The sequence below is a fragment of the Ctenocephalides felis genome, unplaced genomic scaffold, assembly GCF_003426905.1.
Source record: "Ctenocephalides felis isolate EL2017-DRISC unplaced genomic scaffold, ASM342690v1 CF-g0.4_SCAFFOLD_01604, whole genome shotgun sequence".
NCBI classification, from domain to species: Eukaryota; Metazoa; Arthropoda; class Insecta; order Siphonaptera; family Pulicidae; genus Ctenocephalides; species Ctenocephalides felis.
In genome coordinates, this window is record NW_020537758.1 from 4,014,956 (window position 1) to 4,040,610 (window position 25,655).

General features: G+C 28.9%; 1 protein-coding gene across 1 annotated transcript in view; it reads left to right on the forward strand.

Annotated features, from left to right (window-relative positions):
* The window catches only part of LOC113372864, a 31,953-nt gene continuing 6,298 nt past the window's right edge, over window positions 1-25,655 (forward strand). Inside the window, exons 1-44 of the mRNA XM_026613201.1 lie at window positions 1-1,028; window positions 2,137-2,235; window positions 3,021-3,119; window positions 3,177-3,284; window positions 3,345-3,443; window positions 3,504-3,602; window positions 3,679-3,777; window positions 3,841-3,939; window positions 4,007-4,105; window positions 4,163-4,261; window positions 5,312-5,410; window positions 5,487-5,585; window positions 7,706-7,804; window positions 7,874-7,972; window positions 8,040-8,138; window positions 8,548-8,646; window positions 8,713-8,811; window positions 8,874-8,972; window positions 9,039-9,137; window positions 9,207-9,305; window positions 9,369-9,467; window positions 9,527-9,625; window positions 9,685-9,783; window positions 9,850-9,948; window positions 10,015-10,113; window positions 10,171-10,269; window positions 10,347-10,445; window positions 10,521-10,619; window positions 10,683-10,874; window positions 10,939-11,037; window positions 12,298-12,390; window positions 12,457-12,555; window positions 12,639-12,737; window positions 12,833-12,931; window positions 14,289-14,387; window positions 14,450-14,548; window positions 14,664-14,762; window positions 15,621-15,719; window positions 15,798-15,890; window positions 17,384-17,482; window positions 17,557-17,655; window positions 17,724-17,819; window positions 17,906-17,995; window positions 18,082-18,168. Coding sequence (XP_026468986.1) covers window positions 752-1,028; window positions 2,137-2,235; window positions 3,021-3,119; window positions 3,177-3,284; window positions 3,345-3,443; window positions 3,504-3,602; window positions 3,679-3,777; window positions 3,841-3,939; window positions 4,007-4,105; window positions 4,163-4,261; window positions 5,312-5,410; window positions 5,487-5,585; window positions 7,706-7,804; window positions 7,874-7,972; window positions 8,040-8,138; window positions 8,548-8,646; window positions 8,713-8,811; window positions 8,874-8,972; window positions 9,039-9,137; window positions 9,207-9,305; window positions 9,369-9,467; window positions 9,527-9,625; window positions 9,685-9,783; window positions 9,850-9,948; window positions 10,015-10,113; window positions 10,171-10,269; window positions 10,347-10,445; window positions 10,521-10,619; window positions 10,683-10,874; window positions 10,939-11,037; window positions 12,298-12,390; window positions 12,457-12,555; window positions 12,639-12,737; window positions 12,833-12,931; window positions 14,289-14,387; window positions 14,450-14,548; window positions 14,664-14,762; window positions 15,621-15,719; window positions 15,798-15,890; window positions 17,384-17,482; window positions 17,557-17,655; window positions 17,724-17,819; window positions 17,906-17,995; window positions 18,082-18,168 — 4,600 coding nt within the window. The 5' untranslated portion in view covers window positions 1-751. The remainder of the gene's footprint in view (window positions 1,029-2,136; window positions 2,236-3,020; window positions 3,120-3,176; window positions 3,285-3,344; window positions 3,444-3,503; window positions 3,603-3,678; window positions 3,778-3,840; window positions 3,940-4,006; window positions 4,106-4,162; window positions 4,262-5,311; window positions 5,411-5,486; window positions 5,586-7,705; window positions 7,805-7,873; window positions 7,973-8,039; window positions 8,139-8,547; window positions 8,647-8,712; window positions 8,812-8,873; window positions 8,973-9,038; window positions 9,138-9,206; window positions 9,306-9,368; window positions 9,468-9,526; window positions 9,626-9,684; window positions 9,784-9,849; window positions 9,949-10,014; window positions 10,114-10,170; window positions 10,270-10,346; window positions 10,446-10,520; window positions 10,620-10,682; window positions 10,875-10,938; window positions 11,038-12,297; window positions 12,391-12,456; window positions 12,556-12,638; window positions 12,738-12,832; window positions 12,932-14,288; window positions 14,388-14,449; window positions 14,549-14,663; window positions 14,763-15,620; window positions 15,720-15,797; window positions 15,891-17,383; window positions 17,483-17,556; window positions 17,656-17,723; window positions 17,820-17,905; window positions 17,996-18,081; window positions 18,169-25,655) is intronic.

Genomic DNA, 25,655 nt, shown 5'->3' on the forward strand with positions numbered 1-25,655 from the left:
ATAGTCCAGGACAAGTCTCAACCACTCGTACTTCTAGTAAACACGAATCCAGCTCTCTAATCCAAAAAGAACAAGGTTCTGGCAAACAAATTGTCACCAAATATCGAGTCATCCAAGGTGATTTACCAGAACAAACCGAGACAATAATCACAGACAACCGACAAATAATTTCTGGTGACAATATTCACCAGGACAAACTGTGACAACTCATACTTCTGATACCAGCTCCTCAATTCAGCAAGGTTCTGGCAAACAAGTGATAACAAAATATCGAGTCATCCAAGGAGATTTACCAGACAACCACAAAATTGTTGGTGCAGACTCCACCAAACAAGGACATACAATCACCAAGTACAGGATTGTAGAAAAGAACCAACCAGAAATTATCAGGACTATCATCACTGATAGTAATAAACGTGTTATTTCGGATACTATTACGCAACAAGAAGGTAGTGTGGATAGTTCTGTTGTGACAAAGTATAGAGTTGTTCAGGATAATTTGCCAGAAACTAGTGAGACCAGAATCAAAGACACAACCAGTACTCACAAAGTATCCAAAACTGATCAGGATATCCAAGAACGTACCAAACTTCTAACCAAGGAAGATGTATCTGAACACAAATCCAGGTACGATGACCATTACAAGACAGATCATCAGCAAATCACAAAAGATGTGGATTATTACACCAAGGAAGAATTATCTACTGACCAAAAAATCGCCAATTTCCAAGAAATTCGCGAAAAACAACTAATGGACATCAACAAACGCATCCAGAAACAAAACAGTCTCATCCAAGACCACAAAGACGACACTACTGAATTTATAAAACGTGAACAAGATGTCGTCACAAAAAAAACTGATGATGAAATAGTTGTTACTGATAATCATATTAAAATTCGAAAAGAAGAAATGGATATTCGAGATAACCAGAAGGAGAATATTGATACCAGTCATCAGGAATATCATAGATATGTCAGGTTTAGTGATTGGCAAGGACCTGCTGTTGGAAAACCTAATTTAAATCCAGGTAAGAGGAAAAATATTCATTTTAATTACTGAAGTAGGTATTTTACTTCACGAGTATACATTTTGCATCCACATGAGATGATTAGATAATTTAGTTTATTTGATGCAAAAAAGTATTTTTTATATGGATGTATAAATTTAGATTAAATCCTGCAAATATTAAGGATGCATTTAAGTATCTTGACTATTATAAACTTAACCAGAAACCCAACATTTTTTTCTGGTTTTGATAATCAAATCAAGTTTCTCCAGACCAGTTTTTGTATTGTACCTTAAGGGGCACAACTAGTGTAATGGCCTAAAAAAACGTGATTTTTGGGAATTTATATTAAAAAAACTACTTTATCAATCATTTCAAAATTTTAGAAATAAATTTATACATGTTTTAAGAATACATAGTAAAATTAAAGAAGAAAAAAATTAAATATTTTTTAAGTTATCGTCGACAAAAAAAGACCCTTCACTGCTGCAGTGATTCCGGCCTTCTACGTGGATGAAATTTAAAAAAAAAATCTGGTAAACTAGATAATATTGTCTGTAAAATGAACTACGATAAAGAAAAAAAATCAAAAATTGACAATATGACGACGTTTTTTAAAAAAAGTCGAATTTTACCCAAAATTTTGGTCGTTTTTGAACTGTCAAAATTCGGTTTTTGATCAGATTAACAAATCGATAAGTCATTATACGGAAAACTATATATAGAACATGTATAAAAAATTTGATAGTGATTGGATCATTTGATTTTGAGTAATCGCTGCAGCAAATTCGGAAAATGCTGTTTCGAGAAAAACGCGTTTAAAAATAAAATGATCGTTAAACTATATACCATATATATACTCTTTAAATGACTGTGACTCACAAACTATTTAAGATATCGATTTTAAATTTTGGTATGTTATTTTTAAAGGTATACCCTATCGAAATATGAAAAAATTGAAAATTTGATTTTTTGAAAATTTCACACTAGTTGTGCGCCCTTAAGTTGGTCTACCAGGATCCTTTTTACACAATTTTGTTTCTGTTTTAACCAAATGCAACCAGGATCTTTAAACTATAAATTGCTATTAAAATATCAAATTTCCTGAAACAATTTTGACGTTTTTCAGGCCCAGGACATTATTCACCAGAAAATCTGCGCCGGGATAAATCTCCAATGTACAGTTTTGGACGTAAACCAAAATCTGAGAAGAAAAACGACGTACCAGGTATGAAATTTACCACCAATCACCAAAATATATACAAAAACAATTAAAAAAATTAAGTGTACAAACCCAAATTTCTATATTTAGGAACTGAAAAGAAGAAAAAAAGTAAAAAACCGAAGGATACAAAACCAGGTCGATAAAGATAAATGACCCTCTTGTTTAACAAAATTAACGTTAGAACTAAAACTATAGTATCGTAGTGGCCCAAATAATTTTTAAAAATTAGCTAATACTTAAAATAATACAAATGTATCAAAATTTGCCTTTTGGCAAGTTTCTAATATTTTTTAAAAATAATAAAACGCTGCTAAGTAATTAATTTGATTAAAATGGTGAATGGAAACAAATTTTCTAATATGATTTTTATGAGAAAATAATACTTTCCTGATAATTTTTGCAACTTTTGGCAAAACTCAATATTTTTCTATTAATTATGTACATATATATATATATATATATATATATATATATATATGTTGTCAAATATCTCCTTCCGCTTTTTTGCTCTTGGTTTATAATACAAAAGGCGGAAGGGAGATATTTGACAACCTTATATATATATATATAATATATATATATATATATATATAATTTATAATTTTAAATTAACATTGTACAAAAATATGTACGTTTGCTCTCAATTCCTTAAGACCAAAAACCAAACTAAAACCCAAAAAATCAAACCTCGAATAATTTTTTTTAATTTTTTCAATAAAGCTTTATAATACTAAACTATTTAGCACCAAACAAAATAAATACACTAATTTGATGTATCTATTACCCAGGACCAGGTCAATATTCACCTGAAAAAGTGCGTTTGTCCAAATCACCTCAATATACAATCAGAGGACGTACTGAATTGCATCCACGTGATGAAGTACCAGGTAATAAAATTTATTAAAAAAATATTTATAGGATGATTCATTCATATTTTCCTTTAGGGCCAGGACAGTATGCACCAGAAAAAACAAAGCTGGTTGGCGATTCTTCACCCAAATATAGTTTTGGTCACAAACCGGAGCATGATAAACCAATTAGTGATGTACCAGGTAAATGGTAAATATTTTTTTGGGTTCAAGACAATTTGTTAATTGTTGTTTTTTGGCCAGGTCCTGGACAATATTATGTGGAAAAGACTCACGTTGACACTGCACATAAGTACACTTTTGGTCAAAAGTCTGTGATTAATAAGACTGATCATGTTCCAGGTAATAATAGTCAAATAACTTGTTTCTGGATAATTTTATATCATATTTCTATTTTTTTAGGTCCTGGCCAATATGCTCCTGAAAAGACCAAACTAGACCATACTCCTATGTATAGTTTTGGGCACAAACCAGAACATCATAAACCTAGTGACGTTCCAGGTAATAAAATTCAGGACAACTCTAATTTTTATTGTGGTATTTTGTAGTTTTGGTTTATAATTTGTAATAATTTTAGGGCCAGGTCAATATGCTCCTGAGAAAGTCAAACTAGACACAACGCCAAAATACAGCTTTGGGTTGAAACCTGAACATAGTAAACCTAGTGACGTACCAGGTAAAAATCTCAAAAAATATTGTGAATGTTGAGTCACAATTTAATTGTGTATTAATATTTTAGGTCCTGGTAAATATGCTCCTGAAAAAACTAAATTAGACACAACACCCAAATTTAGTTTTGGCCATAAACCTGAGCACACAAAACCTAGTGATGTACCAGGTAACACCAAAAATATTTTGGCCCTAAAAATAAATAATATATTTATTAAATCATATTTATTTTTAAGGTCCTGGTCAATATGCTCCTGAAAAAACCAAATTGGATACCACCCCCAGGTACAGTTTTGGCCATAAACCTGAAAAAACTAAACCTAGCGACGTACCAGGTATGTTGAGGAATTCTAAAAAAGTTTTAACAAGTATTATATAAATATTTTTGCCAGGTCCTGGAAAGTATGCACCTGAAAAAACAAATTTAGACACGACTCCTAAATACAGTTTTGGACAAAAACCTAAAAATAAGAAACCTAGTGATGTACCAGGTATAAAAAATAATTGTAAACTAGCTGTAAGTGGAATTCTGTCTTAAGGCAATTAAGGCATCGTGCCTTAAGGCAAATTGCTGGAACTTCCCGTACCAAAATTTTTTTTTTAAAAACGATTAAGATTTTTGAAAAAAATTTACTTTGAAAAAATTTTTGAGAAACTATATATTGGACAAAAAATTACTTTTTTTTGAAAAAAAAAATTTTTTTTTATTTTTTTTTAAAAAAAAAAAATGTTTTATTTTATTTTGACATATTTTGGAAGATCTAAACTTTTTTTCAGAGCAATCGTACTGCTTTAACTGCATAAAGACGAAATATCAAAGCCCGTAAGCGCCGCGTCGCCGTCTAACGCGTAAACATTGGTACGGAACCCATAGAAATGTAAAAAAAATTTATACTTATTGTTAAAATCTCTATAAAATATTTGATAATTTGATGTGCATATGTCTAATGATCATTTTTGACCGCCAAATGGCATTTTTTTTTACTTTTTTCATCAGATCTCCGAAACCGTTAGACCTGCCTTCATGAAAATTTGATCAATTCTTTATCTTGTCAATACAAGTAAAATGTTTTTTGAAATATTCAAATCGGACGCTCCGTTCTCTTAAAACTGAGTTACCGTTTTCGGCACTTTTTGCCCCGTATCTTTGGAACGGCTAGACCTGCTTTCGCCAAAAACTAATCAGCACGTCTCCTTATTAATACGAATCGAATGTTTTTTGAATTATTCAAATCGGTTGATCCGTGTTCCCGAAATCGTCGACGAAAATTTGTATCCGCACATACATACACACACGCACATACATACATACATACATACAACATACATACATACATACATACACACACACACACACACACACACACACATACATCCATTTTTTCTAAGGTATGCCAAAATGTTCAGAAACCTCTGAAACGTAAAGATATATAAACATTTTCATTTTCGATTTTTTTGCGATTACTATAACTTGCCCTACGGGAAGTTAATTAATTCTAATTTTAATATTTAAATTAATTTTGTTCAAAATATTTTTTCAGGTCCTGGACAATATGCTCCAGAAAAAACAAAATTAGACACAACTCCTAAATACAGTTTTGGTGTCAAACCTGATAAAAAGAAACCTAGTGAAGTACCAGGTAATAGATAAAAACCAATTTAGATTTTCTGTAAACCTATATAATTATAAAACTCAACTAAATTTATTTTTTAAAGGTCCTGGTCAATATGCTCCGGAAAAAACAAAATTAAGCACTACACCTAAATATAGTTTTGGACATAAACCTGAGAAAACCAAACCTAGTGATGTACCAGGTAATAAAATTATAAAATTCACAATATAAACTGTTTAAGTAAATTAATTATTTATTTTTATTAAGGTCCTGGTCAATATGCACCTGAAAAAACAAAATTGGACTCCACTCCCAAATACAGTTTTGGCCATAGACCTGAAGACAAGAAACCTGATGGTGTACCAGGTAAAAAGACGCATAGTTTAGGAATTATATTAATAATATTATTAATTAATAATAATATATTTTTGTCTATTTAGGACCTGGACAATATGCCCCAGAAAAAACCAAATTAGATTCGACACCCAAATATAGTTTTGGCCATAGACCTGAAGACAAAAAACCTGATGGTGTGCCAGGTAAATAAACGCATAGTTTAGGAAATATATTAATAATATTATAAATTAATATTGATATATTTTTGTCTATTTAGGCCCTGGACAATATGCCCCAGAAAAAACTAGTTTGGATACGACTCCCAAATACAGTTTTGGTCATAAACCTGAACATACCAAGCCAAGTGATGTACCAGGTTAGTAATTAAATTTCACAACTATTCTAATTTTATAAAAATTGTGTTGATAAATATTACTTACTCAGGTCCTGGTCAATATGCTCCAGAAAAGACAAAATTAGACTCGACTCCCAAATATAGTTTTGGTCACAGACCAGAAGACAAAAAACCTGATGGCGTACCAGGTTGGTAATGGAATTTTACTGATATCCTTATTTTACAAAAATTGTGTTAATGAATATTTTTTACTCAGGTCCTGGACAATATGCTCCAGAAAAGACAAAATTAGACTCGACTCCTAAATATAGTTTTGGCCTTAGACCAGAGCATACTAAACCTAGTGATGTGCCAGGTACAAGTTTAAAAATATATATAAAAACTATATTTATTTAATAATTTTAATAATTTATACAAATATTATCCTAGGGCCTGGAAAGTATGCACCTGAAAAAACTAAGTTGGACAAAACTCCTCAGTTTAGTTTTGGACATAGACCAGACGATTCTAAACCTAGTGACGTGCCAGGTAAATATGTAAAAAATATCGTATATTATATTTTGTGTTTTCAATATATTAAATTATCACGAATATATTTATTGTTTAGGTCCAGGACAATATGCGCCAGAAAAAACTAAGTTGGATTCTACACCCAAGTACAGTTTTGGCCATAGACCTGATGACAGAAAACCAACAGACGTACCAGGTAAAGTCTAAACAGGATTTTTATCCATAATTTTAGGTTTTTGCATTTTTATTTATTTGGTATACTTTTAAGGACCTGGACAATATGCTCCTGAGAAAACCAAATTGGACTCTACACCCAAATATAGTTTTGGCCACAAACCTGATGACAGGAAACCTACTGATGTACCAGGTAAAAAATATATACAAGATTAATGTCCAGAGTTTTCTATAATTTTGACTCAATATTAATTTTTTCAAGGTCCTGGTCAATATGCTCCGGAAAAAACTAAACTAGATTCTACTCCTAAATATAGTTTTGGTCATAAACCTGATGACAGGAAACCAACTGATGTACCAGGTAAAAAATATATACACAATTTTTGTCCAGAATTTTCTATATTTATTGACGTTTTTATTTAATTTTTATTTTTTAAGGTCCTGGTCAATATGCTCCAGAGAAAACTAAACTAGATTCTACTCCAAAATATAGTTTTGGCCATAGGCCTGATGAAAGGAAACCAACTGATGTACCAGGTATAAAATATATACACAATTTTTGTCTAGATATTTTTAAAATTTTAACCTAATTTTTATTTTTTTAAGGTCCTGGTCAATATGCACCTGAAAAAACTAAACTAGATTCTACACCAAAATACAGTTTTGGCCATAGACCTGATGACAGGAAACCAAACAATGTACCAGGTACTACAAAAACATTTTAGATAAATATTAATTAAATGATTTGTTTTGTTTATATATAAATTATTTTTATCGTAGGTCCTGGTCAATATGCACCTGAAAAAACAAAACTGGACTCAACACCAAAATACAGTTTTGGCCATAAACCTGATGATAGAAAGCCTACTGATGTACCAGGTAATTATAAAATATTTATTTGTGATAAATTATTCAGTAATAATATTTTTTTAAATAATTTTGTGTAGGTCCTGGTCAATATGCTCCTGAAAAAACAAAACTAGATTCTACACCAAAATACAGTTTTGGCCATAAACCTGATGATAGAAAACCGAGTGATGTTCCAGGTAAATTTATATAATTTTACAACCAAAAAAGTGTTACATATTTATTTATTACATAATTGCTTATTTCAGGTCCTGGTCAATATGCTCCTGAAAAAACAAAATTAGATTCGACTCCTAAATACAGTTTTGGCCATAAACCTGATGATAGAAAGCCCACTGATGTACCAGGTAATTATAAAATATCATTTGTGATAAGTTATTCAGTATTATTATTTTTTTAAATAATTTTGTTTAGGTCCTGGTCAATATGCTCCTGAAAAAACCAAACTTGATTCGACACCAAAATACAGTTTTGGCCATAAACCTGATGATAAAAAGCCAACTGATGTACCAGGTAAATCATATTAAAAAATAAACAATTATTCGGTTTAATTAATTTGTAAATTATTTTTTAGGTCCTGGTCAATATGCTCCTGAAAAAACAAACTAGATTCCACACCAAAATACAGTTTTGGCCATAAACCTGATGATAGAAAACCCAGTGACGTACCAGGTACAACACTAACTTACTTATTAAGATTCTTACTTTTTAAAATTAAATTATTGTTTAATAATTATTTATTATTTTAGGTCCTGGTCAATATGCTCCAGAAAAAACTAAATTAGATTCCACGCCAAAATACAGTTTTGGCCATAAACCTGACGATAGAAAACCAAGTAATGTCCCAGGTATAACAGACAATACAAATACTCTTCCAAAAACAATCTAAAGTTATTATTTTAATTATCAATCTTAATTTTAGGTCCTGGTCAATATGCTCCAGAAAAAACAAAACTGGACTCAACACCAAAATATAGTTTTGGCCATAAACCTGATGATAGAAAACCTAGTGACGTACCAGGTAAATTATATAAATAATAAAAATAATCAATTATTTAGTGTTATTAATTTTTAAATTGTTTTTTAGGTCCTGGTCAATATGCCCCAGAAAAAACTAAACTAGATTCTACTCCAAAATATAGTTTTGGCCATAAACCTGACGACAAAAAACCCAGTGACGTACCAGGTAATTTATAAACTACCATTTCTATAAGCAAAATAATTTTATTATTTATTTTATTATTTTAGGTCCTGGTCAATATGCTCCAGAAAAAACTAAACTAGACTCCACACCCAAATACAGTTTTGGCCATAAACCTGATGATAGAAAACCCAGTGACGTACCAGGTATAACAAAGACATTTTTATTTACACATACTTGTCAAGATTAGATAATTTTTATCATTATTTTAGGTCCTGGTCAATATGCTCCAGAAAAAACTAATTTAGACAAAACACCTCAGTACAGTTTTGGCCACAGGCCAGATATTGATAAACCTAGTGACGTACCAGGTAAATAATTGTGCAATACTTTATTTTAGTCAAAATTCTTGAGCCTAATTTTAAATTTTTTTTAATCAGGTCCTGGTAAATATCATCCTGAAAAGTCAAAGTTGGACAAAGCTCCTGAATATAGTTTTGGCCATCGTCCTGACGACCGCAAACCTAGCGATGTGCCAGGTAGTAATTATAAAAATTTATATCTAATAATTAGAGTATCTAATAAATATTTTTGTTTTCAAGGTCCTGGAAAATATGCGCCAGAAAAAACTAATTTAGACAAAACTCCTCAATATTCATTTGGCCTACGGCCAGATATTTCTAAACCTAGCGATGTGCCAGGTAAGAAAATTATGATTTAGCAAATTATATTGTTAATATAAAATTTTGGTGTTAATTAGGACCAGGACAATATGCTCCAGAAAAGACAAAATTGGACACGACTCCTAAATATAGTTTTGGACTTCGACCAGATCACGAAAAACCTAGTGATGTTCCAGGTAAATCTACCAGGTATATAAATTTTATTCAAAAATTTTATTTTGGAATTTAATTTTAGGTCCTGGTAAATATGCACCGGAAAAAACAAAACTGGACTCATCTCCTAAGTACAGTTTTGGACTTAAACCTGATCATCGTAAACCTAGTGATGTACCAGGTATAATTAAAACACTTTATAGATACACAAAATGTAAATTTATCATATAATTTATATTTATCGCAGGTCCTGGTCAATATCAACCTGAAAAGTCTAAATTAGACAAAGCTCCTGAATATAGTTTTGGACATAGACCAGAAATTGATAAGCCTAGTGACGTACCAGGTTGGTGTCGAAATACAATTTTTTTGTGAATGTTAAGATTTTTAAAAACATTTTGTGTGATTTTAGGTCCAGGTCAATACGCTCCTGAAAAGACTAAATTGGATAAAACACCTCAATACTCTTTTGGTTTGCGACCAGATATTTCTAAACCTAGTGATGTACCAGGTAAAATATTTAAAAAAATATATCGCAAAGGCAATTTTTTTATGTAAATATTTTTAGGACCTGGACAATATCATCCAGAGAAGACAAAGTTGGATCATACGCCTCAATACAGTTTTGGCCATCGTCCTGAAATCGACAAACCTAGTGATGTACCAGGTAATTGACAACTTTATTCTGTATATATATTTATTTGGACATTTTCTTTTTTTTTATTTTAATATTTTGTTTTTTAGGACCTGGTCAGTATGCTCCAGAAAAATCTAACCTGGATTCAGCACCCAGGTACAGTTTTGGTCTTAGACCTGACGACAAGAAACCAAGTGACGTTCCAGGTCAGTATAGGCATAATTTTAAAATTTAGCCAAGTTTATTTAATAATTTATAATACAATGTGTTTGTTACTTCAGGGCCAGGTCAATACTGTCCTGAAAAATCAAAGTTGGACAGAGCTCCTGAATATAGTTTTGGACATCGACCTGACATCGATAGGCCAGATAATTTACCAGGTACTTTTTAAAAAAAATTGTTTAGTCATCAATTTTTTGTATAATTTGATTTTATTTTTATAGGTCCTGGCCAATATCGTCCAGAAAAGAGTAAACTAGACCACGGTCCTGAATATTCATTTGGTTTGAAACCGAATATTGATAAACCTGACCAAGTTCCTGGTCCTGGCCAATACAATCCTAAAATATTGGATCAAACTCCTCAATATAGTTTTGGAATACGTCCAGATATTGATAAGCCGAGTGATATACCTGGTAAGATTACCAAATATTTTGCAAATTTTTTGCACAAATTTTAATGATTATTTTGTATGTACAGGTCCTGGTCAATACAATCCTGAGAAAACAAGGTTGGACCATACACCACAGTATAGTTTTGGACATCGTCCTGATATTGAAAAACCAAACGAAGTTCCAGGTATAATACAAAATATTGATTTTCATACAAAATAATATATACAGTAGAATCCGATTAGTATGAAGCCGGATATATTGACAACCGCTTATTATGACGTAATCGCACTAGGAATTTGGTTTCCATATAAAATTCGCTTACATTGACATGTCGCTTATAATGACCCATTTTTGCAAAAAAATATGTTCAATTATAATGACCGACATGATTTTATATGATGTGGCCAAGTCTAAGAAATCAATTGCTATGTCTTTTATGCACAATAGCACCAGGGACTGTTTTTACAATATGTAAAGAAATCAATCAAAAATTACTGATTACTTACATTAAAAAATCACATTTGTATGTTTATGGGTAGGGTAGACCAATTATTAATGGTCCACCACGGATATCTCGTAAACAAATAAAATTAGATTTTTTTTAACAAAAATATTTGATAGTAGAGGGCAAAAAATGTATAAATTCAATAACCAGCCATCACCTTTATTCTTATGACTTTGCTTACAACATGAGTGGGATAAAAAGGACCAGCAGAATCTTTACTTTGGCAAAGGTGTAAGCAATAAAATAGTAAAGTTTTAAATAAAAGCAATTTTACAAGAGATTAATTGAATAAATTGTTATTCCGGCTCGTCTGATAAATATTTCTGACCAATAGCAGATCAATGTAATACACTGTGTGTTATCTTTGTAACAAATGTACCCACAGAATTAATATTTTGCATTGGTTCAATAATGTAGCGTAAAATCCCTTTAAAATTTAATAGAAGAAATTGCATCTGTTTGCCCCCTGGTTGTTCCACTTTACCCCGTATGTGAAGTAAAATGGGTCACATACCAAATTTAAAAAAATCGTAAAAAAATAATATTTATATAATCAGGAATTATGTGAATTTTTTCTGAACATAGTTCGATAGATGCTTCTTTGATGTATGTTATGTGTCGTTCATTGGGTTTAGACAGTATAATTACTGAAAGTCAAATTGGACCTTTGTGCACCGCCCTACCATATGTCAATTTTATTTTATATTAAATTTTAATACGTGTCATTTTTATTTTTAATTAAAATGTATGTATAGGCTTTTCTTTTAAATTACTGAAATATGTAACATACATATTTACATATTAAAAAGTTTTCCTTTAGTATGCTTAGTATGACGACCGGTTAGTATACAAGATTTCGGCGTCCCTTTGATGTCATACTAAGCGGATTCTACTGTATATATATATATATATATATATATATATATGTTTTACAATTAGGTCCTGGCCAATACAATCCTAAAATGTTGGATCAAACTCCTCAGTACAGTTTTGGACTTCGTCCTGATATTGATAAACCAAGTGACATTCCAGGTATGACTTTACTAAATATTTTACTCCATCTGCATACGTTTTATACAAAAAAAAATATTTCTGCAGGTCCTGGCCAGTACAGCCCTGAAAAATCGAAACTGGGCCATACACCTCAGTATAGTTTTGGACTTCGACCAGACACAGAGAAACCAAGTGGAGTACCAGGTTAGTTGACATAATATTTATTCTCAACAATAAATTCATCTTCTAAATGATTTAATCTAATGTACTAATTAATAATATTTTAGGTCCTGGTCAATACAGTCCAGAAAAATCCAGGCTCGACCATACACCTCAGTATTCGTTTGGAATTAGACCAAATATTGATAAACCAAGTGACATACCTGGTAAGATTACAAGAACTTTGTACAAGAACTTAAATTATACGAACGTTGTTTATTATTATATTATATTATATATTTATGTATATTATTTTTATTAGGTCCTGGACAATATAATCCTGAAAAATCCAACCTGGATCACACACCACACTTTAGCTTTGGGCTACGTCCTGATCTTCACAAACCTAGTGATGTACCAGGTATACAATTTTATTTTTTTATTTATTTATTAACTTCCCGTAGGGTAGTTATAGTAATGGGCCAAAAATCGAAAATGAAAATTTTTGCATTTCTCGACGTTTTGAAGGTTCCTGAACATTTTACTGGCATACCTCAGATATAAATTTTGCATCCACGTTTTCGGGCGCACGTTTCAACCGATTTGAATGGTTCAATAAACATTCGATTCCTATTGATAGAGAAATGTGCAGATTAGTTTTTGACAAAGGCAGATCCAGCCATTACGAAGATACGGAGCAAAGAGTGCAGAAAATACAAATCGAGTTTTTGAGAGAACGGAGTGTCGGATTTGAATGATCCAAAAAACATTCAATTTGTAATGATTGGGAGAAGAGGTGATTAGTTTTTGGCAAAGACAGGTCCCGCCATTTTGGAGATACAGAGCTAAATGTGAAAAAAATGGCAGTTTTTGAGTGAACTAAGCGTCCGATTTGAATGATCTAAAAAAACGTTCTGCTTGTATTGGCAAAACAATTGCTTTTGAGGATAAAAAATTATTACATCTTTTTATATTTTTTATAAAATATTTTTGTGATTTTGGATTAAAAATTTAAAAAATTACCCAGGCTAAACACAGTCCAAGCGCCACTCCGGTACAAATGTTTACCCAAGTGCGTTTAGACTGATTATATACTGGGGTACTTTTCCAATTTTGTGAAAAACTATTGAAAAATGTGAAAATGCCGCCAAGCTAAGCACGGTATAAGTAAAAATGAATTATTTGCAAATGCGTTTAGACTGTGACTATACGGGAGCGTTTTTTCAATTTTGTGTAAATTTGCAACTATCATTGTTGTTAAGAGGTGAATTGATTTATTCGGATATAACAAGATACCAAAAATAATGTAAGTTTCAGTATTTATAATGATCCTCAAATATTCCATTACGGGACGTGAAGTTCCAGAAAATTCACCACTAGTTAAATTTTAACTGTTTAATTCAAAAATATCTCATCATGATATTTTCCCAAGATTTCGCGCGCGCTTGCACGTTAACCTAAAACAAAGCGTCGTTTCAGGTTGCGCGTAATTTTAGGGAAAAACGGCAGAAAAAAACTTCTGCCAAAATTTTTGCTAAATATAATAATTTAGTTATTTCAATACATACAAATCACACAAATGAAAATAAATATTATAACGTTTATGATGTAACGTTTATATAATATAATATAATATAACGTTTTCATTTTTTATGATAAATATATCTTGTAAAAATGAATTTTTACCAGCAATGCTTTGATATCTGCTACTATTACAAAGACAGTAGTTGAATTTTATATAACTTTTCATAATTGCTGATGATTTTTGTCAATTTCAGGTCCTGGACAATACCATCCTGAAAAATCCTTGCTGGATCATACACCTCAATACAGTTTTGGTCTTCGACCTGATATTGATAAACCAAATCAAGTACCAGGTACGAAAATTATAGTACAAAAAATTATTTTAGGTATTTGTAATGTGTAATGTGTAATTCAGGTCCTGGACAATACAATCCGGAAAAATCCAAGTTGGATCGTGCACCTGAGTACAGTTTTGGCATTCGACCTGATTTGGATAAACCTAACGACTTACCAGGTAAATAGAAACATAATATTAACTTTCCGTTGGGTAAGTTATTGTAATCGTCCAAAAATCGAAATTGAAAATTTTTATGCTGAGTTTGTTTCATAAGTTAGTGTTTTATTTTTAGGTCCTGGTCAATATCACCCTGAAAAAGTTAAATTGGATCACACACCTCACTACTCCTTTGGCATTCGACCCGAAACCGAAAAACCGAACGACATTCCAGGTAAATAATTGACAACCAATCCAGGTAAATTAAATATGAACTAGAAAAAAATAAAAAAAAACAAAAAGAAAAAAACTAGTGGTGTATGGCATCGTGTCTTAAGGCAAATTGCTGGAACTTCCCGTACCGTAATGAAATATTAGAGAAATTTTAAACGTTCTTATATATATTATTACAAATACTGTAACTTTCATTATTTTTACTATTTTATTGTTATATCTGAGCAAATCAAATGTAAATCATAAATCATAATTAATTTATCTCCAGAACATTAACAATCGTCATTTCAGTTCGAATTCAATTAAAAAAATAGTTGCCTAATTTACACAAAATTGAAAAAGTGCTCATAGTCATAGTCTAAACGCATTTGCAAATAATTCTGTGCGACATTTTCACTTATACTGTGCTTGGCTTGGCGGCATTTTCACATTTTTCTCTCAAAAACTCTATTTGTATTTTCTGCACTCTTTGCTTTGTATCTCCGTAACGGCTGGACCTGCATTTGCTAAAAACTAATCAGCACATCTCCCTATTAGTAGGAATCGAATGTTTTTTAAACCATTCAAATCGGTTGATCCGTGCGCCCGAAAACGTGGACGAAAAAATGCGGACATACAAAACACACACACACATCAATTTAGTTTTTGAGGTATGCCAGTAAAATGTTCAGAAACCTTCAAAACGTCGAGAAATGCAAAAAATTTCATTTTCGATTTTCGGCCCATTACTATAACTACCCTACGGGAAGTTAATAAAAAATAAAAAACAAAAAAAATAAAATAAAAATAACAATATAAAACAAAAAAAATAAAAAATAAATAAATAAAACTAGACTATGATGTGTTTATTGTTTTGCAGGTCCTGGTCAATATTCTCCAGAAAAATCCAAATTGGATACAAGTCCTGGATTCAGTTTTGGACACAGACCAGACCACGATAAACCTGATAATTTACCAGGTAGATAGAAGAAAAATTTTAAACCTTCACACCTTGTTGAATTAAGGTATTCTGATATGTTATAATTTATTGTTTTAGGTCCTGGAAAATATTATCCATCCAAGTTGGACTCAGGCATTCACTACAGTTTTGGAATTCGTCCTGATTTGAACAAACCTAAAGATACACCTGGTAAAATCCTGAGTAATATTATTTAGCCATTAGGTTCCTTAACCATTATTAACTTCCCGAAGGAGAAGTTTATGTTTCTGAATCGAATGAGACCAAATTTGGAAAAAGTATGTGTGTGTGTATGTATGTGTGTGAACAGATTTTTTGCCGTAAATCGACGTTTTCTCGAAAACGGCAGGGCCGGTTTCAAATATTTAAAGGCCATTCGATGTATCTCGACGAGGACTATCGTTTGTCAGTTTTGTGGGACGATCGGCCGAGACGTTTCTTTATAAATAGCAGAAAAGTGAAAAAAAAATTGTCTACATTTTAGCCCGCAATTCTGAACCGATTAAGAAAATTCAAAAACCGTTCGATAGATATTGGTTGGGAATCGTGCTGATTAGTTTTTGGTAAAGATCGGCCGTGCCGTTTTCTTGTAATAAAGTGTTAAAAAAAATTTTTTTGACGATTTTTGTTATTATTTTTTTGGCGGTAGATACCATAGTCTTCTAGATCATACTAAAATATTACGGCCCTACGACAATTGGTTTAACTTTGAAAATTCGTCAAAGTTTGCAAAAATTGGTATCGTTTTTTTGGCATTTATCAAAATTAGACCTTTCTTCGACGTTTTCTCAAAAACGCCTAAACCGATTTCAGAAATTTAAAAACCATTTGATGCATTTCGATGAGGACTATCGTTTGTCAGTTTTGTGCGACGATCGGCCGAGCCGTTTCTTGGAGATTTGGAAAAAAGTGTTAAACTTTTCGTCCACATTTGAGCTCATTTAATTGTAAAATTGTGAATTGTATATCTAATACATCTAATACTTCTAATATATCTAATACATCTAATACATCCTACCGAACCGATATTGAAAAATCGAAAACTGTTCGAAAGATATTAGTTGGGAATGGTACTGATTAATTTTAGGTGAAAATCTACCGAGGTGTTTTCTTGTAATTAACTGTTGAAAAAAAATTTAAGCCGATTTTTATGGATTTTTTTAGCGATATATATCATGGTCTTATAGAACTTACTGTAATATTATGGCCTTACGACAAGTAGTTTAATTTTAAAAAATCATCAGAAAATGAGTAGTTTTTTGACGTTTGTTAAAATTTAAATTAGACGATTCACTCACTTGGTATAACGATAGAGTACTTGGTTTTAATGAACATACTAAATTATTAAATTCATACAAAAACTGGTTCAATTATAAAAATTATTGATTTTTGAAAATTTGCTTTTATAAAATACTCAGAGTTAACGTGTTTGTTCGTTTTCAATTATGTGTGATAAATACACTCGGAATACTTTTAATCACTCATAAATTAATTTATATTTTATTAATTAAGTCAATTATTTACACATATCGGGAAGTTCATGTAACTTGCTTTAAGGCTAAATACCAAACCAACTAGTTTGATTTTGGACTACAAATTTCAAAGTTTTTATCAGTCATTGCTAAAAAATTTAATCAGTACTATTTCTGTTATATTTTTTTTAGGTCCTGGTGACTACAAACCAGAAACATCAAGACTGGACACGTCATCAGGTTACAGCTTTGGTGTTAGACGTGACGTTGAAATCCGCAACATCACACCAGGTAATTTTATATAAAAGAAAACAAACCAATACTTAGATAGATAAAAAATCATCTTGTTTCTCTAATTGTTTTAGGTCCTGGTCAATATTCACCAGAAAAGGTAAAATTAGACCACACGCCCCAATTTACATTTGGACATCGACCAGAGACCAAAATACAAAGCGACATACCAGGTAAACCAGGAAAAAAAAATTTTGATAATTAGAATTAATGTGTACACTATAATTTGTTTGTTTTTTAGGACCAGGTTCGTACAATCCTGAACTATCAGTAATTTCTAAAGGACCTCGTGTACGTCCTGAACCTAGTGGTGGTGGAGGAGCTGGTGGAGGATACGGTAAAACTTTTTTTAACCAAAATATTTTTTAATTAAATATATGAATATATATATATATATATATATATATTTCAATTTACATTTAGGTCCTGTACCAACAAGAGTACGAAAATTATCCTGGACCATGAAGGATGGTCAAAGAGTCTACGAAACTGATGTGTCGCAGCAACTAATAGGTAAAAAATAATTTTCAACAAAATTTTGACAAATTTAGTGTATGTGAAAAATACTATTTTTGGTTTTTTGTTTTATTTTTTTGCAGAATCTGAACGACATTTGGTGAAAGAAGTTGGAACTCGTGATCATATTATTGTTAAACAGACGCAGGTTAATGGAACTTTGGATAAAGGTAAATATAAATTGTTTTTGGTATTTTTTATTAACAAAATGGTGATTTAGATATTTACATTGTTGATAAAAGTGTTGAATTAAATTTTAAATTAAAATACAAATTTGTTTATAATATTTTTGCTAAATTTTGCATCTAAAATGTGTTTTGTGTTAGTGCGGCGGATTTTTACAAGGTGGTGAATAATTTTGTAAGTTTTAGCAAAATTTATGCACAAATAATAGTATTATTAGTAGTGTAACTGTTATACTAATTGTTTGTACATGAATTTTTATACAATATATGTCTATTTTAGTAGGTATACTTAGTATATTTAGTAGTAAAGTAGAGTTTTTCTGATAGTTTTAAAATATTTCTGGAAGATAAAATACAAATTGATTTAATAATTTTTGGTTGCAACATTTTAGGCATAGGTAATAGTATTTTAGCTAATTATTTTATTAATTAGAATATTTTTTATCAAATAGCACATTTTACATAGCTTGTAGCTAATTGCTGTATTTACATTGGAAAATTCAAAGCAATTTTTTAAAATTTATTTTATAATTTTTTATGTTACTAATTAGATTTTTGGCGTTTTGTTTGAGTAGATTTATATTAGCACTGATATTTTTTTAAATTTTATGATCAGTATTTATTCATAATATTTTAGTAATTCTTTTATTATTTTTCAGATACTAGAGTATCTAAAATTGTAGACAAAACTTCAGTGGAAAATGTTGATTATGATAAAATCGTTGCAATTAAGGATAAAGGTAATATTAATAATCATACATTTGTTTTATTAGCCAAAAATAGTATGAATAAAAAATTTAATTATATATATATATATATATATATATATATATATATATATATATATATATATAAACAACTATAAAACACTACTCTTCCAAATAGATCATCACTCTCTGTATATAATGTCTTCGGATATAATTTTTAAATTCAAAATATTGTTAGAAAACCTAAAATATTTTAGAAGAGAATATTTTAGTATACAAGAATTTGAATTTACATATTACATCATTAGTTTATTTTAGATAGAAATTTATAATATTTGAATTTTGCTTATTTTTTTATCAAATATCGCAAATTTTATATAATTAAAATATTATTTTTAATTGTATCTAATTTTTTACATGAACCATTTATTATTATCATTTTCGTAAATAGATACAAAAAATAATAAATGGCGAAATGGTTTTTCATATGTTGCAAAAATATATATTCTCAATCTTAATTTTCATAATTTTTTCTAAATTTATTTTCAATTTATAATATATAAATATTGCTTACTACTAGGTCAAATACAACAAATTTTTACATAAATAAAATATGGATACATTTTTTATATATTATTGTTAATTTAGTGTCTGATTTTTTACATAAACAATTAATTATTTTTATATTTATGCGCAACAAAATTATTTCGTTGATCTTTATATATTTTTATTTTATCTATTTCGATGGTCTTTATGTATTTTTATTTTATTTATTTCGATGGTCTTTATATATTTTTATTTTATTTATGTCGATAATCTTTGTATATTTTTATTTTATTTATTTCAATAGATGTTGCAACAATAAAAACAAAAGATACCCAAGAATCAACAACCACGACTGATACTAAAAAAATCAATAAATATGAAGATTTTATAGAAATGGAAAGAAAAGGTAAACGATTTTTTTCTAAATATATACATATGAGTATTATATAATAAATATTATACTTTAGTATTAATTTTTGATATCTTTTCCAAATTTTTTATAAGAATCTGATGGATATTCCAAAACTGTGGAGACTTACAAAACAACACCAAGTATTGAGGTTGAGGAATTTATTAGTGAAGATGGACTTAATAAAGAAAAAAGAGGTGAATATGATTTTAATTTATATTATTGTGTCTCTTAAAAAATTTACGTATTCTATTATTTGTTTATTTAATTTTATGGAATTCTTATTTTATTAAAGTTACCAAAAAGTCCAGTGATGGTCGTAGAATTGTGGAAACTGTTACAACATCAATGCCAGTTGTCGAAGTCGAAACTTTTGTTGTTCAGGATGAAAAATTCTCCAAGGAAAATAAAGTTTCTACAAAATCTGGGGTCCAAAAAATTTTAGAAACCGTTGAAACTGTTGGTCAATCTCCAAGAGTTGAAACTTATATTGTTGAAGAAGCAATTGATGGAAATAGTAGAGGTAATAGAAAAATTTAATTGTGTTTTATATAATTTATTATCAAATTTCTTTGCTCCCAGAGATTCAAATGATAAAAAAAATAATCTGAAAAAATAAAAAAAAATAATCTGAAAGTCATAAAATAATCCTAATTTTAACTCTAACATAGTCCGCAATTCAAACAAAGTTTCTTATAAAAATAACATGGGTAAAATTCATTTGTTCTTTAGAATTTTATAACAAGCGATAAGTGAATCAAAATTTTGAGAATAACATTGTATTTGCTTATATTAATCATAAATAAAAAAAATTCCAAAACAAATTATATATTTTATAAAATAAATATTTACTTGGGAAGAAGATCTTAAAAATAATATTAGGAGTTAAACCCCTCAGAGATTTTTTTTACGATTTGGAAGCATTTAAGTTCCCGTGAGCAAAAAATCGAAAATATCCATATTAAGGACCACCCTAATGTATATATATATATACAATTTATTTTTAGCCCTTACTAAATCTAAATAAATCAGAGATTTTTTTTACGAATTGGAAGCATTTAAGTTCCCGTGAGCAAAAAATCGAAAATATCCATATTAAGGACCACCCTAATGTATATATATATATACAATTTATTTTTAGCCCTTACTAAATCTGGTGGCCAAATAATTATAGAAGAAGTTGAGACTGTAACTTCTTCGCCAAGAGTAGAAACTTATGTTATACAAGATTCAAAAGAAAGCAAAGGTATATAAAAATAATCATATATATATATATATATATATATATATATATATAATAAAAAATATTTTTTAGGTACAAAAACTGGTTCTCAAAGAATTATTAAAACAGTAGAGACCACAAATAAATCCTCTCCTTGTGCAGAAACTTATATCGTGGAAGAAGTTGTAGAAGGACATAAAGGTAATTATATAAAAATTTTCAAACTCCTCCTAAACGGTTATTTGAATTTTAATAAATCTTCTGGGAGTTTGTTAAAGAAAATTTTCAAGATGTTATAATTAATATATTTTATTTATTTTATTTATTAATTTCATTTTTATTATTATTTGCTTTTATTTTATATTAAATCATCAAACTACGAATATCATTTTAATGTAAATTCTATCCTTTGTACTCTTATTTATTTAAATTTATGTTATTCATCACTAGATGTTATATTATTTAACAGTTGTAATAAATATTGTAATTCAAAAAAAATAATAATAATTAATATATAAAACACTATATATACGATTCGTCTGTGCGGATGTATGATTGCAAACTTCACTTAAACGCTTATTTGAATTTCGATAAATCTTTTTGGAGTTTGTTAAGGAATTTTTTAAGATGTTATGAATCATAAAACTTTAAATATAAAATTTTTCTGTGCGGTTGTATGAATTCGAACACCTTCTACACGGTTATTTGAATTTTGATAAATCTTTTTCGAGTATGTTAAAGAAAATTTTTAAGTTGTCATGAATTATAAAACTTTATATATTATATATATACAATTTTTCTGTACGGATGTACAGATATTTGAATTAAGTAACATTTGAATTCAAACTTTTCCTAAACGGTTATTCAAATTTTGGAAAATCTTTTTGGAGTTTATTAAGGGAAATTTTTGGGATGTCATGAATTATAAAACTATAGTTATTGTTATTAGACTATAGTAATTGGAATCATTGTTTGACATTTAAATTATTTTGACACATGAGAACTGTCATCTGCCAGAAATTTCAAGTTACTAATGAGCTTAGACAATATTAGAATATGATATATTCATGATTATGAATAAGAAAAATATAATGTCTACATTTTTATTGCTGAAAAGCTGCTGAGATGTGCCAGAAATTAAAGTAATATAAAATACAGTAAATATTTGGCAGATGAATTTATATAATTCAGTTCAACAGATTATTTTCTTTAACTTATGCATGACGTATTTTGTCTTACTTTACTAAATTATTATAAAAAAAATTATTTATTCACAAAATTATTTATAGTTTCATTGTGTCAAAAATTCATTTGTTTTGAATAATGGGTATGAAATATTTAGTTAGTTGATCGTAGATTGAATAGTACACAAGAAGTTAAAAAAAATTGAGGTCTGTCGGGCCAGCTAGTATAATTAAACAATTATTTATATTTTTATTTTTTTTAGGAAAATCAGGTTTACATAGAATTATAGAATCTGTGGAGACTTCTGAAGTAGAGTCCGACGTTGTGGAAGTCTCTAGACCAGGACAAAAAGGTATTCATAATTTTTAATTATTATTGTAATTAATAAAAAGCAATTATTAATGAAAATTTTTATATTATAAAAATTTTAGGTGTGCGCAGATTGGTAGAAACAGTTGAAACCGTAAGTTCTTCTCCAAGGATGAAAAGTTATATCATTGAAGACGTGCAGAAATCTTCAAAAGCAAGCAGAGGTAACTAAATAAATGAAATATTAGTATGTTTTAATATTTAAGCTTAATTTTTATTATATTTCAGTACAAATTTTTAGTATTTTAGTACAAATTTTTAACTAAACTAATTTTCAAAACTGTTACCTATAAAAACTAATAGTTTTTTTTCCAAGGCCAAACAATAACAACAAGTTTGGTTATTCGTTAAATTTCTCGTTATTCTTACATGATCATTACATTTTTTTATTTTACTAAAACCATTTATAAATATTCTATAACACATACAAAAAGTTTTAACAAAATTTGGACAACCGTTTTGGAGTAGTTGAGTGTCATACACACGTACAAAAAATGTATATTAGGTTGTCAAATATCTCCCTTCCGCTTTTTTGCTCTTGGTTTATAATACAAAAAGGCGGAAGGGAGATATTTGACAACCTAATATATTAGAAAAACTCTGATTTTCAAATTGAAATTGAACTTTTATACAAAATTGTTGCAAATGATATGATAAGATAATTTAATATTTCAACACAAATTTTAAAGAAAACTAACATTTCTAGAAATGTTACCTGTGTTAGGTTTTTCAAGGTAAAACAATAACAAATTGGTTATTCGTTTATATTTTTGTTATGTCTACATGATTACAATTTTTTGTTTTACTAAAACCATTTATAAATATTCTATGACACATACAAAAAGTTTTAACAAAATTTTGGACAACCGTTTAGGAGCATTTGTTTGACATACACACGTACAAAAGATGTATTATAAAAAAGATATATTAGAGAGAATCCCATTTCCAAATTGAAATCAATTTTATTGAAAAATCCGAAGAATCATTGCTGTTATAAATATTTATCAACATAATAATTAAAAATGAACTACAATTTCTTGATAAAAATTCTGAAAACAAATTGAAAATACTTCTCAAATACAAATTCAAACATTTGTTTCCATATGTGTTTATAAGATTGTGTCGACTATTTATTTTTAGTTATACTATTGTATGCTTATTTATTATTTTAATCTTATTTTTTTATAGATGTTTCAGAAAGAGGTTCCCAAAGATTAATAAGAACTGTAGAAACTCCAGGGTCTTCGCCCAGGGTTGAGACTTATGTTATTGAAGACTCTAGTGTTGGAGCAAAAGGCAAAAATGGTACAAAAAATTAAATAAATTTATTATTTGCATATTTATGTATAACTGTTGGCATTAGATCGTAGTAAATTTTATCTAGTTTCTTCGTATCTACCTGAAAAAGGATGTTTTCATATAACATTTGACAATTATTTGACAAAAACCAAAAAAAAGTCCCGAATTTTCTATTCATTTCCAAAGAATAATGAGAGATCGAATTCAAAGTCGTTTTATTCAAAATTTTTATATCGGGATGTATATAACTGTTGGCATGGAATTGTTGTAAATGCCATATATATATATATATATATATATATATATATATATATTATTTATTTTTAGCAATTTCTACAAAATCCGGTGCACAACAAATAATTGAAACTGTGGAAACTATAGGATCATCTCCGAGGGTAGAAACTTATATAATTGAAGATGGAAAAAGAAGTAATTATACAAAATATTAGAACTATAGCATTTTTGTTATTTCCAGATTTAATCATCAATAATACTATTGTTATTGATGACTAAAAACAGATTTAAATTAATTCTTTTACCTTGCAATTTTTACTTTAAAAGCTTGTCTAGTACTTTGACTTTTAGTTTTCTTAATTTTTTCTCACTTGGTGCAATTTTTTTATTTCATAAGAAAAAAACAAAATACTAACTCTATTTTTTTATTTAAATTGTTAATAATATTAATAATAAAAATATTAACATTTCTATGTTCAAAAGCAATATTACCATATGGGAATACCACTTTTCATTTATTCAACAACTTGTTTATTTTTTTCTATTTTTCTTTTATAAAATGATCTTTTACATGAGTTCTATCCAGTTTTCTTATTATAATATATTAATTTTCAGTTGTTTCATCAAAATCTGGTGCCCAAAAAATTCTAGAAACTGTGGAAACTGTATCATCTCCAAGAGTAGAAACTTATATTGTTGAAGATGGAAAAAGGAGTAAAGGTAGGAAATATCAATTTTATTATAATTGTAATTTTCTTTTATGAAATTATATTAAATTTTAGTAGTTTCTACAAAATCTGGTGGACAAACAATTCTAGAAACGGTAAAAACTGCATCATCATCTCCGAGAGTAGAAACTTATATTGTTGAAGACGGAAAAGGAGTAAAGGTATAAAATATTTATATATTAGATTGAATTATTTTTTTAGTGTATAGCTAATTATTAATTTATTTTCTCAGGTGCACAAAGAGTTATAGAAAGAGTGCAGACAATAGGATCGTCTCCAATAATAGAAACTTACATTATCGAAAATGGAAAAAAGAGTAAAGGTAATAATAATTATTATAAATTTATCGAAGGAAAAATTTATTTTTCCAGAGAATCTTAATTTCTCGATTAAAATTTAGTAAGATCGAAATTTATTACTAGAATTCCAATTTATCAAAGGTGTAAGTTTTGAAGATTTCAAAAATTTGTTTATTATAATATTGAATTTTTAATTTTTAATTAATCTGGAATTTCTAAGGTATGCTCCACTAGATCTAGTATTTTTGGGATTAAGTATTATTTATTTATTTATATATAATTTTTATAACAGTTTCGACCAAATCTGGTGGCGACAAAATAGTGGAAACTATTAGGTCTGGTCCAATTGTCGAGAGTTATATTGTGCAGGATGGTTCTGCCTCAACAGAAAGCAAAAGTAATAATTTATAATATATATATATATATATATACATACATATATATATACAATAAAATAACAAGTATTGATAACTC